This window comes from Tamandua tetradactyla, chromosome 10 (genome assembly GCF_023851605.1).
Source record: "Tamandua tetradactyla isolate mTamTet1 chromosome 10, mTamTet1.pri, whole genome shotgun sequence".
Classification (NCBI taxonomy): domain Eukaryota; kingdom Metazoa; phylum Chordata; class Mammalia; order Pilosa; family Myrmecophagidae; genus Tamandua; species Tamandua tetradactyla.
This window is the reverse complement of record NC_135336.1, coordinates 31,258,012-31,272,232: the sequence shown is the minus strand read 5'-3', so window position 1 is coordinate 31,272,232 and position 14,221 is coordinate 31,258,012. Positions and strand designations below refer to the sequence as shown.

The window sequence follows — 14,221 nt, the reverse complement described above, 5'->3', positions numbered from 1 at the left end:
GGCAACCTTACCTGCCATGCCAGAGGACCCAGGTTCAATTCCCGGTGCCTGCCTATGTAAAAAAAGAAAGTATACTAGAAACACACAACAGCATAGTTGAAGAAGCTGGAAAAAAAAAATAAATGAAATAGAAAGTAGGACAATCGAACTCAAATGCACAAAAAAATAGGTGGCAAAAAAGATGGAAAAAATGGAACTAGAGCTCAGGGAAATTATAGCTGAAACAAAATGCATAAATATATGAATTATTGGTATCCCAGAAGAAGAAAATAGTAAAGGGAATGGAAGGATAATTGAAGAGATTATGGGGAAAACTTCCAACCCTTATAAAAGATATAAATATGCAAATCAAACAAACCCATTGAATTCCAAATAGAATAAATCCAAATGGTCTTACTCCAGACACATACTAATTAGAATGTCAAATCTTAAAGAGCAGCAAAAAGTTATGAAAGCAGCAAGAGAAAAGAGATTCACTACATAGAAAGGAAACTGTGGCTCAGCTCAGACTACTCAACAGGCACCATGGAGATGAAAAGGCAGTTGGTATGATATATTTAAGATTCTGAATGAGAATGACTTCCAGCCAAGAATTCTTTGTCCTTCAAGTTGTCCTGCAAAATTGAGGGAGAAATTGTGGGCAGGCCACAATGGCTCAGCAGGCAGAGTTCTCACCTGACATGCCAGAGACTCATGTTCAAGTCCTGGTGCCTGCCCATGAAAAAAAAAATTGAGGGAGAGATTGAAATATTCACAGACATGTGAAGGCTGAGAGAATCTGCCAACAAGAGAACTGCCATACATGAAATTCTAAAGGGAGTTCTGGCAGCTGAAAAATAAATGACATGAAAGGGAGGTCTGGAGGAGAGTATAGAATTGAAGAGTATCAGTAAGGGTAACTTAAAGGATACAAAGAGAGAGGGGGAAAGAAAATATAGATTTGACAGCAACAACAAAAAAACTAGAGGACAAGATGGTAATTCAAGAACTGCCCTTCTGTAATAATTCTGAATGTCCATGGACTATACTCACCAATTAGAAGACACATACTGGCATAAAGGATTTAAAAATATGATCCATCTAATTGCTGCTTACAAGAGACTCATCTCAGATCCAAGGATACAAATAGATTGAATGTGAAAGTATGGAAAAAGATGTTCTTTGCAAGTTGTATCCAAAGGATAACAGGAGTAGCCATACTAATATCAGATAAAATAGACTATAACTGTAAGATGTAATAAGAGACAAAGAAGGACACTATATATTAGTAAAAGGAACAATTCATCAAGAAGACACAGCAATCATAAATATTTATGCTCCCAATCAAGAAGTTCCAAAGTATCTAAGGCAAACATTGGCAAAACTGAAGAGATCAATAAATATTTCAACAAATATAGTGGAAGATTTCAATACACCACTCTCCTCTATGGATAGAACAACTAGACAGAGGATCAGTAGGACATAGAGGATTAAATAATGTGATAAATGAATTAGGCCAAATTGATATATATAGATCTTTACATCCCACAATATTAAGATATACATTCTTCTTTAATTCTCATGGAACATTCTCCAGGATCATATGCTGAGACACATAATATGTCTTTATAAATTTAACAGGATTGAAATTGTTCAAAGCACTTTCTGTGATCATGAAGGAATCAAACTGGAATTTATTAATCATCAAAGAGCCAGAAAGTTCACAAATATATGGAGATTATACAATACACTTTTTTATTTTTTGATGGTGGCACTAGGGTTTATTGAACTGTGCCTTAGTACAGGTGCTGGGGCTTGCCCGTGGTGCTTCTGATATATAAAGTCTGGACATTCTGCCAATTCTTTTTGAGCAGTGATACCAGAATGTTGACAGCCAAATGGATGTTGTACACAAGTTCATCATCTGTTATCTTCATGTGGTCAACAGCACAGCTAGATACAGCACCTTCTTCATCTGGAACTTGATTGTTCCAACATCAGTGTTTGTACCATGTTCTCATTCTGGGTCAGCAGAGAAGGGAACTTGCCAGCCTTATTCAGGCCTGGACCCAGGATTCGTGGAATGTGGTTGATCGGGAACTCAGAGTTCAAAAAGGCATCATACTTCTTGGCTAATTTCTTCAGAGCTTCTTGTTGAGTTTCTTCAAAGTTTCTATGTCCATATGGGGGATATCCACAGCCTTGGCCTCATCACAGTCCTGCTGGTCCCCCAGGACACACACAAAGAACTTGGGGTAGGGAGTAGACATAAGCCTGATGGTGCTTGAGAGACATTTGTCCTTCAGAGGGCAATAGTTCTTTAAGCTGCAGCTCCACAATTTCCAGAAACTTCTGGTGTTTATGCTGTTTCCCATGCAAGACTTTCCACATGACCTCAAAAAGGGTGTGGCAGGACACTTTGCTGCCCATGGTCCTTAGTGCCACAGTAACCAGAACAGAGCTCAACACACTCCTATACAATCAGTGGGTCAAAGAAGAAATTGTTCGAGAAATTGGTAAATACCTGGAGATGAATGAAAATGAAAATATCAGAACTTTTGGGATGTGACAAAGACAGTACTGAGAAGGAAATCTATCATTCTAAATGCCTATATTAAAGAAGAATGGAGTGCTGTCTTCTGCAGCACATATACTAATATTGGAACAATACGGAGAAGATTAGCATGGCCCCTGTGAAAGGATGACGCGCAGATTTGTAAAGCATTCAATATTTTTAAAATTTAAAGAAAAAAAAATTTAAAAGAATGGGGTGGTGCAACGGTGGCTCAGTGGCAGAATTCTCACCTGCCATGCCGGAGACCCAGGGTCAATTCCTGGTGCCTGCCCATGTAATAATAATAATAATAATAATAATAATAATAATAATAATAATAATAATAATAAAAGAATGAGGGGCAGTACAATGGTGGCTCAGTGGCAGAATTCTTGCCTGCCATGCTTGAGATCTGGGTTCAATTCCTGGAGCCTGCCTATGCCAAAAAAAAAAAGAATGAGAGCACAGAGCACTTTGGTCAATCTTTGCAGTAGCTTTGCTTGTTGGCTGTGGTGCTTTGTTGGAGTAGCCACAACAGAGCATCCATGAAAGAAGCAGCCTAAGACTTTGGCTTTGGATAGAGGAAAATAGCCCAAACCAAGCAGACAACTCCTAAATCTACTGGGTGGAAAGCCTCCTGCAAACAGCTGACCACCAGGGCTGCACAGAAAAGTGCTTTCTCTACCAGCAAGGTGAAAACAAAACAAAACAAAACATCACTACAGACCTGGAACCTTTGGGCTTCCAGAGAGTCATTGTTACCAGAAGTTGACTGATCTGCTCCAGAAGCTGCCTTTCCAGAGGTTGGTGAAAGAGATTACACAAGATTTTAAAACTAACTTGGGGTTTCAGAATGCAGTCATTGGCACACTTCAAGAGGCTAGTGAAATATATCTGGTGGGTGCATTTGAAGATACTTATCTGTGTGTTATCCACATGAAGAGGGTCACCATGATCCCAAGGTCATCCAGTTAGCTCACTGGATATGTGGAGATAGAGCCTAAGAGAAGGCAGTTTTTATGGCACTTTGTAGTAAATTCTGGAAAATACTTTGGTTTAATTTATGATTTCTTTTTGGTAAGAAATTATATGTAATATGTTGCATTTTTACTTAAGTCATTCCATCTTTCAGTCAGGATGAATATTCAGTGACTGTCCAAAGACCTCAGTGATGTGAGCACTGTTGTTCTGGAGTGACAGGTTGGTAATATGCAGAAGGAGTGGGTGATGTTTCTTGCTTCTCATGATGTATGTTTCTGAATGTTAATGAGTTGTTAGGTAGCCATGAAGGAACTAGAAATGAATACCAATTTGCTCAAACTCTTCCAAAAAATTGAAGAAATAGGAACACTACATAACTCATTTCATGAAGCTAACATCACTCTAATACCAAACCAGAAAAAGATGCCACAACAAAGGAAAATTACAGGCCAGTTTCCCTAGTGAACATAGATAAATGTGTACAGGGTCCTTTTGCAGTAACACTGGTTATGACTTGATCCAAATGTTTAACAATTGAGGCTATTAAGTGGGGCCATACATCACTGTGATAGAATGTGGGCTTTTTCAAGGGTGAAGATACAAGTCTTAATCACAATATCCCTAAAAATAAAGAAAGGTAAACCTAGCAGCTATAAAATACACTCTGTGCGTTTATAATAGCTATTTTATATTTTGTAGTGTCAACATTTTAAAATTAGATTTTCACATTCACATGTGGTGGGGGGGGATGGGGTCTTGTCAGTAAGGTGTGTGCAATTTTAGAGTCCTGTGGGTTTTCTCCTAACTAGACCACACTTGATTTCATTGTAGGAAATGCTATGCTGTATTATACCTTGCATAAGTCCTCATTCTACCACGTTAACTAATCCTTTAGCTGATAATGCAAATTCTAATGGGGGATATTATTGATAAGGGCTCTATAATATACAAGTTTTTCACACCAGCATCATCTGTTACTAGTAATCTGAACTAGTTAGTGCAGCTTTTCATTGTGTTGTCATTGGTCTCATGACTAGGTTGAGTTTTTCTCCTCTGCCAAGAGGAAACATACCGAAGTTCTTTTCCTTGTGGAGTTTGTATTATAGTAACCCTTAGAGTAGACTTGCTGTGGAGATGGGCATACAGCTCCAGCTTTTGAACTTTTGCAAATTAAGATGTTGGTTTAGGTTACATCTAATATACTGTCATAGAAAAATCACTTTTTTTCCTGGGGGTGACTCTTAGGCCTAAATTTTAAGTAGACTTGACCTATCCTTTGTGGGGTTAAGTTTCGTATGAACAAACCCCAAGACTGAGGGCTCAGCCTATAGCTTTGGTTGTCCACACTGCTTGTGAAAATATCAAGAATTCAACTTGGGGAAGTTGAATCTCTCCCCGTTCTCACCATTCCCTGAAGGGGGCTTTGCAAATACTTTTCCAGTCACTGATCGAATCACTCTGGGATTCATCGGGACATCATTCTGGACAAACCAACAAAATCTCATGTCCTACCTGAGATTCCAAGTACTTATGGCAAGAAAAATAACTTTTATGAAGATGGCCTTCAAAGTGGTTTTAAAATTTATCTTCTTCTATTGAAGTTTATAGGTCAATTATATATGTAGACTAAATTTACAAATAAACTCATTGATCCAAAAAAAAAAAAGAATGAGAAAAAAATTAATGACATGACTGCTCACCTGAAGGAACTAGAGAAAGACAACAAACTAACCCCAAAGCAAATAGAAGAAGAGAAATAACAGCATAAACCAGAACTAAAGGAACTGGAAAACAAACAAACAAAAGACAACAAAATAACAAATCAACAAAACCAAAAGTTGGTTCTTTGAGAAAATCAATAAAATTGTTGGACCCTAACTAGACTGACAAAGAAAAAAAGACAGGGTGCAAATAAACAAAATCAGAAATTTGAGGGGGGTCATTACCATGGATCCTGAATAAATTTTAAAAATCCTAAGATATTATAAATAATACTCTACACCAACAAACTAGATAACTTAGATGAACAAATTTCTAGGAACATATGAACTACTGACATGGACTCAAGAAGAAATAGATCTTAACAAACCAATTACAAGTGAAGAGATTCAATTAGTTAACAAAAATCTTCCTACAAAGAAAAATCCAGGACCAGATATCCTACCAGGGGAATTTTATCAAACATTAAAAAAAAAAAAAAAAAAAACGAATACCAATTCTGCTCAAACTCTTCCAAAAAATTGAGGAAATAGGAACACTATATAGCTCATTTTATGACACTAACATTACTCTAATACCAAACCTGAAAAAGATGCTACAAGAAAGGAAAATTATAGGCCAATTTCCCTAGTGAATATAGATGCAAAAATGCTCAACAAAATTTTAAGAAATCAAATCCAAAAATATATTAAAGAAATTATACATCATGATCAAGCGGGCTTTATACCAGGGTGGTGCAACATAAGAAAATCAATCAATGCAATACAGCACATTAACAAAAGGGAAAAAAATCACATGCTCATATCAATTGATGTTGAAAATACATTCGACAAAATATAGTATTTTTTTCTGATAGAAACACATCAAAAGGTAGGAATCAAAGGAAACTTCCTCAATATGATAAAGGGCCTATATGAAAAACCCACAGCCAACATCATTCTCAATGACAAGAGATTGGGAATGAGACAGGGATGCCTACTGTCACCACTATTATTCAGCATTGTACTAGAAATTCTAGCTAGACCAAAAAAGGCAGGAGAAATTAATAAAAGGCATCCAAATAGGAAAAGAAGTAAAACTTTCATTATTTGCAGATGACATGATTCTATACTTGGAAAATCCTGAGAAATCTACGACATAGCTACTTGAGCTAATTAATTCAGCAAAGTGGCAGAATACAAGATTAATGTAGAAAACAGTAATGTTTCTATATACAAGTAATGACCTCATTGAGGATATAATTCAGGAAAAAATTCCATTGAAAATGGCTACTAAAAGAATTTAGGAATAAATTCAACCAGGGATGTAAAGGACACGGACGAAGAAAACTACAAAATATTCTGAAAAAAATCAAAGAAGATCTTAATAGATGGAAAGATATTCCATGATCATGGATAGGAAGTTTGCATGTTGTTAAGATGCTGATTCTACCCAAATTGATCTACATATTCAAGCAATACCAATTAAAATTCCAACAACCTATTTTGAAGACTTGGAAAAACTAGGTATCAAATGTATTTGGAAGGGAAAGAAACCTTGAACACTAAAAGATATCCTAAAAAAGAATAGCAAAATGGAAGGACTAACACTTCTTGACTTTAAAGCTTACTATAAAGCCATAGTGGCCAAAACAACATGGTACCAGCACAAAGACAGAAGTATTGATCAATAAAACTGAATTGAGAGTGTGGAGAGTGACCTATCAAATCTATGGTCAATCAATCTTCAACAAAGCCCCCAAATCCATTTAATTGGGACAGAATAGTCTTTTCAATAAATGGTCTTGGGAGAATTAGATATCAATAGCCAAAAGAATGAAGAAGGGCCCTTCTCTGACACCATTTTTAAAAGTTAACTCAAAATGAATCAAAGACCTAAATATAAGAGGCAGTACCATAAAACTCTTAGAAAAAAATATTTTAAAAAATCTACAAGACATAGTGATAGGAGGTAGCTTCTTGAACTTTATACCTAAAGCACAAGTTACAAAAGAAAAAAAAAATAGACAAATGGGAATTCCTCAGAATCAAAAACTTCTGTGCCTCAAAGGAATTTGTCAAAAAGGTGAAGAAGCAGCCAACTCAATGGGAGAAAATATTTGGTAACCATATGTTGGATAAAGGTTTGATATCCTGTGTATATAAAGAAATTATGCAACTCAAAAACAAAAGAACAAAAACCCAATTATAAAATGGGCAAAAGATCAATAGACATCAGTCCACACACTCCTTTTATGGGGCTTGGTTTTGACTTTCCTACCCTCAATATCAAAACTGCTGATGTGATTATCCCAACGTTCTGTATGATTTAATACTTAGAAAGTCTGTGAGGTAGTCTAGACTTTAATTCTTGTTTGTCCCCCACAACGGTCAGGGTTGTAAGAGTCCCCAAGGCAACAAAAACTACTGTATCTCTGGTATATGTTCGAACATGGCCCATGATTCCTGGGCATTTCTTTAAGGGAGACATGACTTCTAAAATGAAGGCAGGGACCCATTGTCTGTACAGATTCCCAGTTTGTTCTTTTGTCCTTTTAGATTACTAAGGAGAGGGAGGTAACTAAGACAAAATGTTAAGGCCCTATGGGGATCCACTGTTTCTCAATTGTGGGTCTATTTTCTCATATCCCCTATGATACCACTTAACTGTAATAATAATGAAGGGAGTCAACATTTATTGAATACTTGTTATGTGTCAGATGTGTTTTTACCAAGGACCAGTAAACTACTATATGACCTGTGGGTCAAATCTTGCCTGCTGCCTGTTTTTGTATATAAAATTGTATTAAAACATGGCCATGGTCATTTGGTTTACATATTGTCTATTGATGCTGTCATGTTACACAGCAGCAGAACTGAGTAGCTGTGACAGACCATATGACCCTCAAAACCTAAAATATTTACTGTCTGCCCCTTTACAGATAAAGTTTGTGGACTCTTGTTCTAAACATGTGATATGTATTAACACATTTAATTCTCCCAGAAATCTCATGTTACTGGTACTATGTTCCCCACTTCTATTTTATAACTAAAGAAAGAAAGCCACAGAGAAGTTGTGACTTCCTCAAGGTGACACAGCCAGTGAGTGGTAGAGACCTAGACTTATATGTTCTACTCTTTAATTTTGAAACATTAATAAAAGCTAATGTTACCAGAAATTACATCAAGACCCTAAAGCAACAGTTACCTAAATAAATTATATATATATAATATATATAATATATATATATATATAATTATATATATATATATAAGGTTCATAGTGGTTTTCAACTGGTGGTGATTTTTCTCCCCAAGGGACAATTTGGCAATGTCTGGAGACATTTTTGTTTTATCATAGCTGGTAGGAGGGTGCTATTGGCATCTTATGGCTAGAGGCTAGGGATGTTGCAAACATCCTGCAATGCAGAGTGCAGCCCCCTACAACAAAGATTTACGTGGTCCAAGGTGTCAATAATGTCATTCTTGAGAAAACCTGATCTGGTTTTTGCATTTTGATCACAATGCATGCTAGGCACAGGCCCATTTAAGTTAGCTCAGTTTACTGGAATTTAAGAACACCTTGAGAACATAGAGAGATTAAAGAAAAGTGGAGGTAGTGATGGCAGCTACATAGTTGAACTTTTTAAGAACTGGAAGATCCTTTAGAGTACGGAGTACCTCTAGAATATCCAGAATTCATTTGCTTCCCACTCTAATGTTTTACTATGGAATCCCAACTCCTCCCTATCTGTGACACCTGTTAGATTCAGGTGTCAGCTTGTTCAGGTGATAGTGCCCAGTTGTTTGGTCAGGCAATCACTGGCCTAACCATTACTGCAAGGATATTTCCTGGTTGGTTGATAAGCCAGAAAGGCTGGTTTGTTAAATCTTCAGTTAGTTGATTGCATCTGTGGCTTACTACATCTACAATCACTAAGGGTGTGTCTTCCACAAAGAGAAAATATCATCAGTTGGATTTTATCCAATCAGTTGAAGACTCTTAAGGGATAAGAGAGAATCTTCACTTCTTCAGCCAGCCAGCCTCTCCTGTGTAGTTGCCAAGGGCTTTCATCAGAGTTGCCAGCCTCATGGCCTGTCCTATAAATTTTGGACCCTTGAATCCCCATGGTTGCATGAAACACTTTTTAGAAATCTCATATTTACAGATATCTCCTATTAACCTATTGGTTCTGTTTCTCTAGAGAACCATGATTAATATACTATCGTAGTTACTAGCATTTCCACAGTGACTATGGCACCAAGGATCTTTGATGATGCTCTTACTTAAGGTGAGGCAAAACTAAATTGAATAGATTATTATAAACAGAAATAAAGTTGGACATGATAAGAGGAGGCAGAAAGAGAGACAGAGTGGGAGATGGCCATATATTGGAGGCAGAGATTGAGTCATGCCACAAACCAAGGAACAGAGATATAAGGAACAGCTCACCTTTAAGAGAATTTGTGGCTCTGCAAGAACTTTCAGAGTTTGAACCTCTAGAACTGTGAGATGATAAATGTCTGCTGTTTAAGCAAGCTAGTCTGTAGTACTTTGTTAAGTAGCACTGGCAAACTAAGATGGCTACTATTGGTGTATTCGGGTCATTAGTAAGTATGATACCCATTACTGCAATTTAGCTATCACAAGCTATTTGATAATTGTTGGCCTGATTTTATTTAAACAATGTATTCTTTTGGAATGCCTTGGTTACCATGTTTCACTGAAAAGAGAGGTATACATGTAAATCCTCCTGAGATACAGAACTAGATTTCCCTGGGTATAAGGAAGAAGGCTCAAATCAATAGAAATGTGATATTTAGAGATATAAAGAAGAATAAACAACTTTTTTGCTGTCCTGTGTGTTTACTCCATGATCAAAGAGGCAGAATTCTTTTTTAAGTACAATTATTAACTGTGGAAAAATAGTGACTGACTAAGGGAAATTTCTAGCAAATTCTTATTCTATGAAGCCTTTTGAAATGATATTTAGCTAATAGCGGTAAGATTGCTACAGCAGAATTTAAATTGTTCTCTTCCTAAATTGGAAAATAAATCAGAAACAGTAAACTATATTATAGTCTACAAAAAACTATCCTATTAATTTTTTAAAAGTCTTTTAATTTATGAGGAGGCTATGGCAATCTGATACAATAAATGAAGACTTATATAGTTCTGAGTCAAACAATCAAATATTATTGCTTTTTAATCTATTGTACTTTTATAGTCATAAATATAATTTAATTTGAAAATATTAAACTTGTGATAGTACAGAAAGGACTTCATCCTTAAAATGTTGGTTCTGAAAATTTAGAGCTTTAAGAATGAAATACTTTTATGAAATGGGTAAAATTTCCTGGTTATTTTTATGTTGTTAATATATGTACTATAACATACCACCACAGAAGTATCTCTTCTTCAGACATATAAATAACAACAAATACTACTATAATAACCACCTTGAAATGAGCTTTTAATTGGTTTGATGACTATAGTAGCAATTCCCAAAATATGCTGGCTCTGTTTACTTTCAATTTTATTCAGCATATGGGCATAGGAAAGCATTAGCATTTTCCAATTCCAAGGAGGAATGTGTTTAATGTTAAAATAACTCAGAACAGTTTTATGTTTTTCATCATAGAGTTCAAGCAAGAAATACAAATACAGAAACTTGGGTCTGCTGCTGTTATCCTCTATAAAGTTGGTGAAGCTGTCAAAGGTATGACTATTTAGGCTTCTTACTCGCCAATTCAAACACGATACAATATTTTTTCTATCACTGGGTCAGTTTTGAGAATGTTCATATTATGTAGACATGTTTTTGCCTCAGTTGTATCCATCAATTCTGGATATTCTTTTCTAATTTAGTTAAAGTGATTGGTGCCATTATTGGTAGTGGAATATCAGAAAGTGACAGGACCTTGGGCTGGAAATACAGTGCATCAGTCCACACACCCAGCTTGTAAGAAATATTGTTTCTTACATCATTTGTTTCTCAACTAAACTTAATTTCTACTATGATACACCATACTGTTGAGAGATAAAACTCAGTAACTTTGGAGTTATGCCCCTCTTTTCTCAGGCTTGAATCCAGATTATATGGGACTTGTTAAATGCCAAGGCATGGGAGGTGGTGGAGGGAGAATTTGGCATAGATTGTTATCCACCAGCCAATTATGACTACTTTCAGCCTTGCTTCAAAAGAAATAAAAATGTAATGCCTAAGATTTGGAAAGGGAGTAGTAAAGCTGACCCTATTATAAAATAATGCAGTAAGCATTGATTAATAAAATCTAGTAGGCCCAACATGGATACACACATGCTAAGTCCCACCTCAGCAAAACCAAAAACCTAAGTTAGATTCTATTTCTGATAAATGCCTGGCTTGCCTAGAAAACCAAATTTGAATACAACCCATCAGTTATTGCCAGTTAACCTCCTCATTCCTACCTGCAACAGCTAACTCCATCGTTCCTAAGCAACCACCAGCTTCCCACTTTGTAAGACAACCTCCCCCCACCCCAAGTAAAACAGAAACTTAATGCCCACCAATCAGAACATTTCTTCACTTCCTTCTTCAAATGAGGAGCTTCTCTTTTCCCTGTATGAGCTTCTGCTTTCCTGACACTCAGTGGAACTCCCTTCTACTTTCTCAGTGGAATGCTGTCTGGTTCATGAATCTCTCAGTAAAGCTGTCATATCCTAGATTGCACAGTTTTTTTTTTTCTTTTGTCAGTTTTAGTGATGAGGACAGGACTCAAAAGGCAACAGCTGGTGGCCCTGGACAAGGAGAAAGACAGGTGAAGGGGCCATAGAAGCCTTTGAGTTCTTTGTCCTCTTCACTATCTCCAAGAGTCTGTGAGTGCCTCTTGGATTCAAGCTTCAATCTCTTTGTATTCAGCCTCTCCAATCTCAGTAGCTTTTAGCCCAAATGTTAGTGGGTCAATCTTGTTGATGAGAAAACTCAAATTATAAGCCCAAATCCCTAGCCTTTTGATGCAATCCACAGTTTTAGTTCTGCTGCCACTCGTTTCTTTACCCTGTGTATAAGGTAAGAAGTGAAATGATGAAGAGTGGATCCTCAAGCACTAATATCTTCATTCTTCAATGTCATGTGCTCCAGTATATATTACATGTTAAAAAATTATGGGTCTGGAAGCTGTTTCTATCTAACCAAATAGCAAAGTCTTACCAAAGATGACATAGCATACAATGGCCATTATAGGGAACATTCCAATTAAACGAATTGATTCATCTCAGAATACACTCAACAAAGGTAAACAGATTCAGTCAGCTATCAAAAATCTTCCTACAAAGAAAAGCCCAGGACCAGATGGCTTCACAGGGGAATTTATCAAACATTCCAGAAAGAACTAACACCAATCCTTCTCAAACTTTTCCAAAAAATTGAGGAAAAGGAACTCTACCTAACTCATTTTATGAAGCTAATATCATTTTAATACCAAAACCGGGTAAAGATGCTATTATAGGAAGAAAAACTACAGGACAATCTCCCTAATGAGCATAGACACAAAAATTCTCAATAAAATATTAGCAAATCAAATCCAATAGCACATTAAAAGAATTATAAACCATGACCAAGTGTCATTTATACCAGGAATACAAAGATGGATCAACACATGAAAACTAATGTAATACAGCATATTAACGAATCAAAAGGGAAAAATCATACGATCATCTCAATTGATGCTGAAAAAGCATTCAACAAAATTCAGTATCATTTTCTGATAAAAACCCTCCAAAAGATAGGAATCAAAGGTAACTACCTCAATATGACAAAGGGAATATATGAAAAACCAATAGCCAACATCGTACTCAATGGAGAGAGACTAAAAGCCTTCCCCCTAAGATCAGGTACAAAACAAGGATGCCCACTGTTACCACTATTATTCAATATTGTGCTAGAAGTTCTAGGTAGAGCAGTCAGGTAGGACAAAGAAATAAAAGGCATCCAAATTGGAAAGGAAGAAGTAAAACTCTCATTATTTGCAGATGATATGATACTATACTTTGAAGATCCTGAGTAATCTACAGCAAAGTTACTTGAGCTAATAAATTCAGCAAGGTGGTGGAATATAAAATTAATGTGCAAAAATCAGTAACATTTCTATACACAATCAATGACCTAGCTGAGTAGTCAGTTAAGGAAAAAATTACATTCAAAATAGCAACTAAAAGAATCAAATACTTAGGAATGAACTTAACTAGGGACATAAAGGACTTGTACACTGAAAACTATATAACATTGCTAAAAGAAATCAAAGGAGATCTAAATAGGTGGAAAGACATTCCCTGCTCATGGACAGAAGAGCTAAATATAGTCAAGATGTTAGTTCTCCCCAAGTTGATCTACAGATTCAGCCCAGTACCAATCAAAATTCCATCAACCTACTTTGAAGATTTGGAAAAGCTAATTACCAAATTCATCTGGAAGAGAAAGAGACACTGAATAGGTAAAAGCATCCTAAAAAAGAAGGATGAAGTGGGAGGATTAACACTTCCTGACTTTAAAACCTATTATAAAGCCACAGTGATCAAAACAGCATGGTACTGGCACATAGACAGAAGCAGTGGCCAATGGAATCGAACCAAGAATGCAGAAATAGACCACCAAATCTAGGTCAACCGAATTTTGACAAGCCCCCAAATCCAGGTCAACCGAATTTTGACAAGCCCCCAAATCCTCTAAACTGGGACAAAATAGTCTTTTCAATAATAGGGCATGGAAAAACTGGATACCAATAGCCAAGAGAATGAAAGAGGACCCCTATCTTACACCCTACACAAAAATTAACTCCAAGTGGATCAAACTCCTAAATATAAGAACTAGCACCATAAAACTTTTAGAATAAAATGTAAGGAAACATCTTCAAGACCTAGTAATAGGAGTTAGCTTCCTAAACTTTACACCAAAAGCACAAGCAAGAAAAAAAAAAATAGATAAATGGAAACTCCTCAAAATCAAATCTTCTGCATCTCAAAAGACTT

The 14,221-nt window shown here is 36.2% G+C and overlaps 1 protein-coding gene, 1 non-coding gene and 1 pseudogene across 21 annotated transcripts in view; 2 read left to right on the top strand and 1 right to left on the bottom strand.

The window, feature by feature from the left end:
* The window catches only part of LOC143648382 (uncharacterized), a 239,889-nt gene that overhangs the window by 35,858 nt on the left and 189,810 nt on the right, over positions 1-14,221 (top strand). For 13 of the 19 annotated variants that reach the window (XR_013158525.1, XR_013158519.1, XR_013158517.1 and 10 more), the window contains exon 2: positions 10,854-10,931. Coding sequence is in view for 5 of the 19 variants with exons in the window: in XM_077118321.1 (XP_076974436.1) it covers positions 9,486-9,503; positions 10,854-10,931 (96 nt within the window). In the remaining 14 variants the exon portion in view is untranslated. Of the gene's footprint in view, positions 1-9,416; positions 9,504-10,853; positions 10,932-14,221 lie in introns of all 19 variants that reach the window. The other 6 variants (XR_013158512.1, XM_077118321.1, XM_077118320.1 and 3 more) reach the window with 1 other exon arrangement.
* On the bottom strand, positions 1,734-11,952 carry LOC143648380 (large ribosomal subunit protein uL1 pseudogene; annotated as a pseudogene). The gene is made up of 2 exons (XR_013158511.1): positions 11,762-11,952; positions 1,734-2,503 (listed from the first exon to the last, which is right to left on the bottom strand). The product of XR_013158511.1 is annotated as a large ribosomal subunit protein uL1 pseudogene (transcript).
* On the top strand, positions 2,609-2,715 carry LOC143648953 (U6 spliceosomal RNA). The gene has a single exon (XR_013158849.1). It is a non-coding gene; the product is annotated as a U6 spliceosomal RNA (small nuclear RNA).